This window comes from Aplysia californica, unplaced genomic scaffold (genome assembly GCF_000002075.1).
Source record: "Aplysia californica isolate F4 #8 unplaced genomic scaffold, AplCal3.0 scaffold00100, whole genome shotgun sequence".
NCBI lineage: Eukaryota > Metazoa > Mollusca > Gastropoda > Aplysiida > Aplysiidae > Aplysia > Aplysia californica.
In genome coordinates, this window is record NW_004797370.1 from 546,871 (window position 1) to 548,055 (window position 1,185).

General features: G+C 41.9%; 1 protein-coding gene across 1 annotated transcript in view; it reads right to left on the reverse strand.

Moving 5' to 3' along the window:
- The window catches only part of LOC101847479 (gamma-aminobutyric acid receptor alpha-like), a 65,402-nt gene that overhangs the window by 19,317 nt on the left and 44,900 nt on the right, over positions 1-1,185 (reverse strand). The window contains exon 3 of the mRNA XM_013080796.2: positions 792-1,012. Coding sequence (XP_012936250.1) covers positions 792-1,012 — 221 coding nt within the window. The remainder of the gene's footprint in view (positions 1-791; positions 1,013-1,185) is intronic.

Consider the following 1,185-nt stretch of genomic DNA (forward strand, 5'->3'; position numbering starts at 1 on the left):
TCTCTCTCTCTCTCTCTCTCTCTCTCTCGTGCGCGCGCACGTCGCTCGCTCTCTTTCTCGCAACTTAAAAAGTCAATGGTCCACTCTTGTCTCAGGCTGTCTATCTTCTTCTTGTCTCTAGACGCTTTACGTTACTCCTCCATCCAAGAAGTATACGATGGCCAACAATCCCCAATGCAAACTTTACTTCTATGAAACCGTGTTCACCTAATTGAAATGCTTTTAGCACCAAAGAGAAAACCCTTTTTCGGCGTCTATGGACCCAGCAGTAAAACACTTATCCCATCGTCTCCAGAATGCCCACCCCCGGGCTAGATGTGCCAGACATGTCGTCTCTTCAGATTACTGGACCTGGAAAAACAGATGTACAACGTGTTCCTGTTTGTTTTGTCCCCCCCCCCCAAAAAAAACCAACAACCCCCCAACCAACAACAACAAACAAACAACAAAAACAAAAACAAAATAAAACCAAACTACCCCCCCCCTCCCACACACACACACATACAAAAAGCGAAAAGAAAAGAAAAATAAAGAAAAGAAAAGAAAAAGTAAAAATATGAAATAAAACAGCAACAACAACAATAGCAACAAACTCCGCTTCCTGAACAAACAAACAAACAAATAAACAAACAAAACAAACAAAACAAGCAAAACAAGCAAATAAACCCCCCCAAAACAAAACGAAACAAATAACCAAAAAAAAACCCTGCATATTCTCAACACCCCCCCCCCCTCCCTGCACTCACTCACGGAAAAAAAGAAAAAAAGAACCCCTCCAACATCCAACTGACCGTTGCGAGAACAGAACCGTGCCGTTCGCGGCGATCCTCAAGAAGCGGTTGTGTGACGTAATGGCGTGAAGGTAACTCTTCTGACCGTTGTAGAAGACCGTGTCCGGGTGCCAGATCCGCTCCAGAATCTTGATGCCCAAGGTCAGGTTTTCCAAGGACACGTTCATGGCCAAACGGTGGTCCATCCATCTCTGGCGGAAGTAGCAGTCCAGTGTGTAGATCTATAGAATTGGGGGATGGAAATGTGGATGAAGGAAAATAATGATAAATTAATGACAAATCTAAAAGGCCACGTATCAGTGTATTTGTGAACTTGCTTTTATGATGGAACTGGAAAGCACATTATTATTATTTTTGTTATTTTTATTATTATTATTTTTTTAATTATTATTAT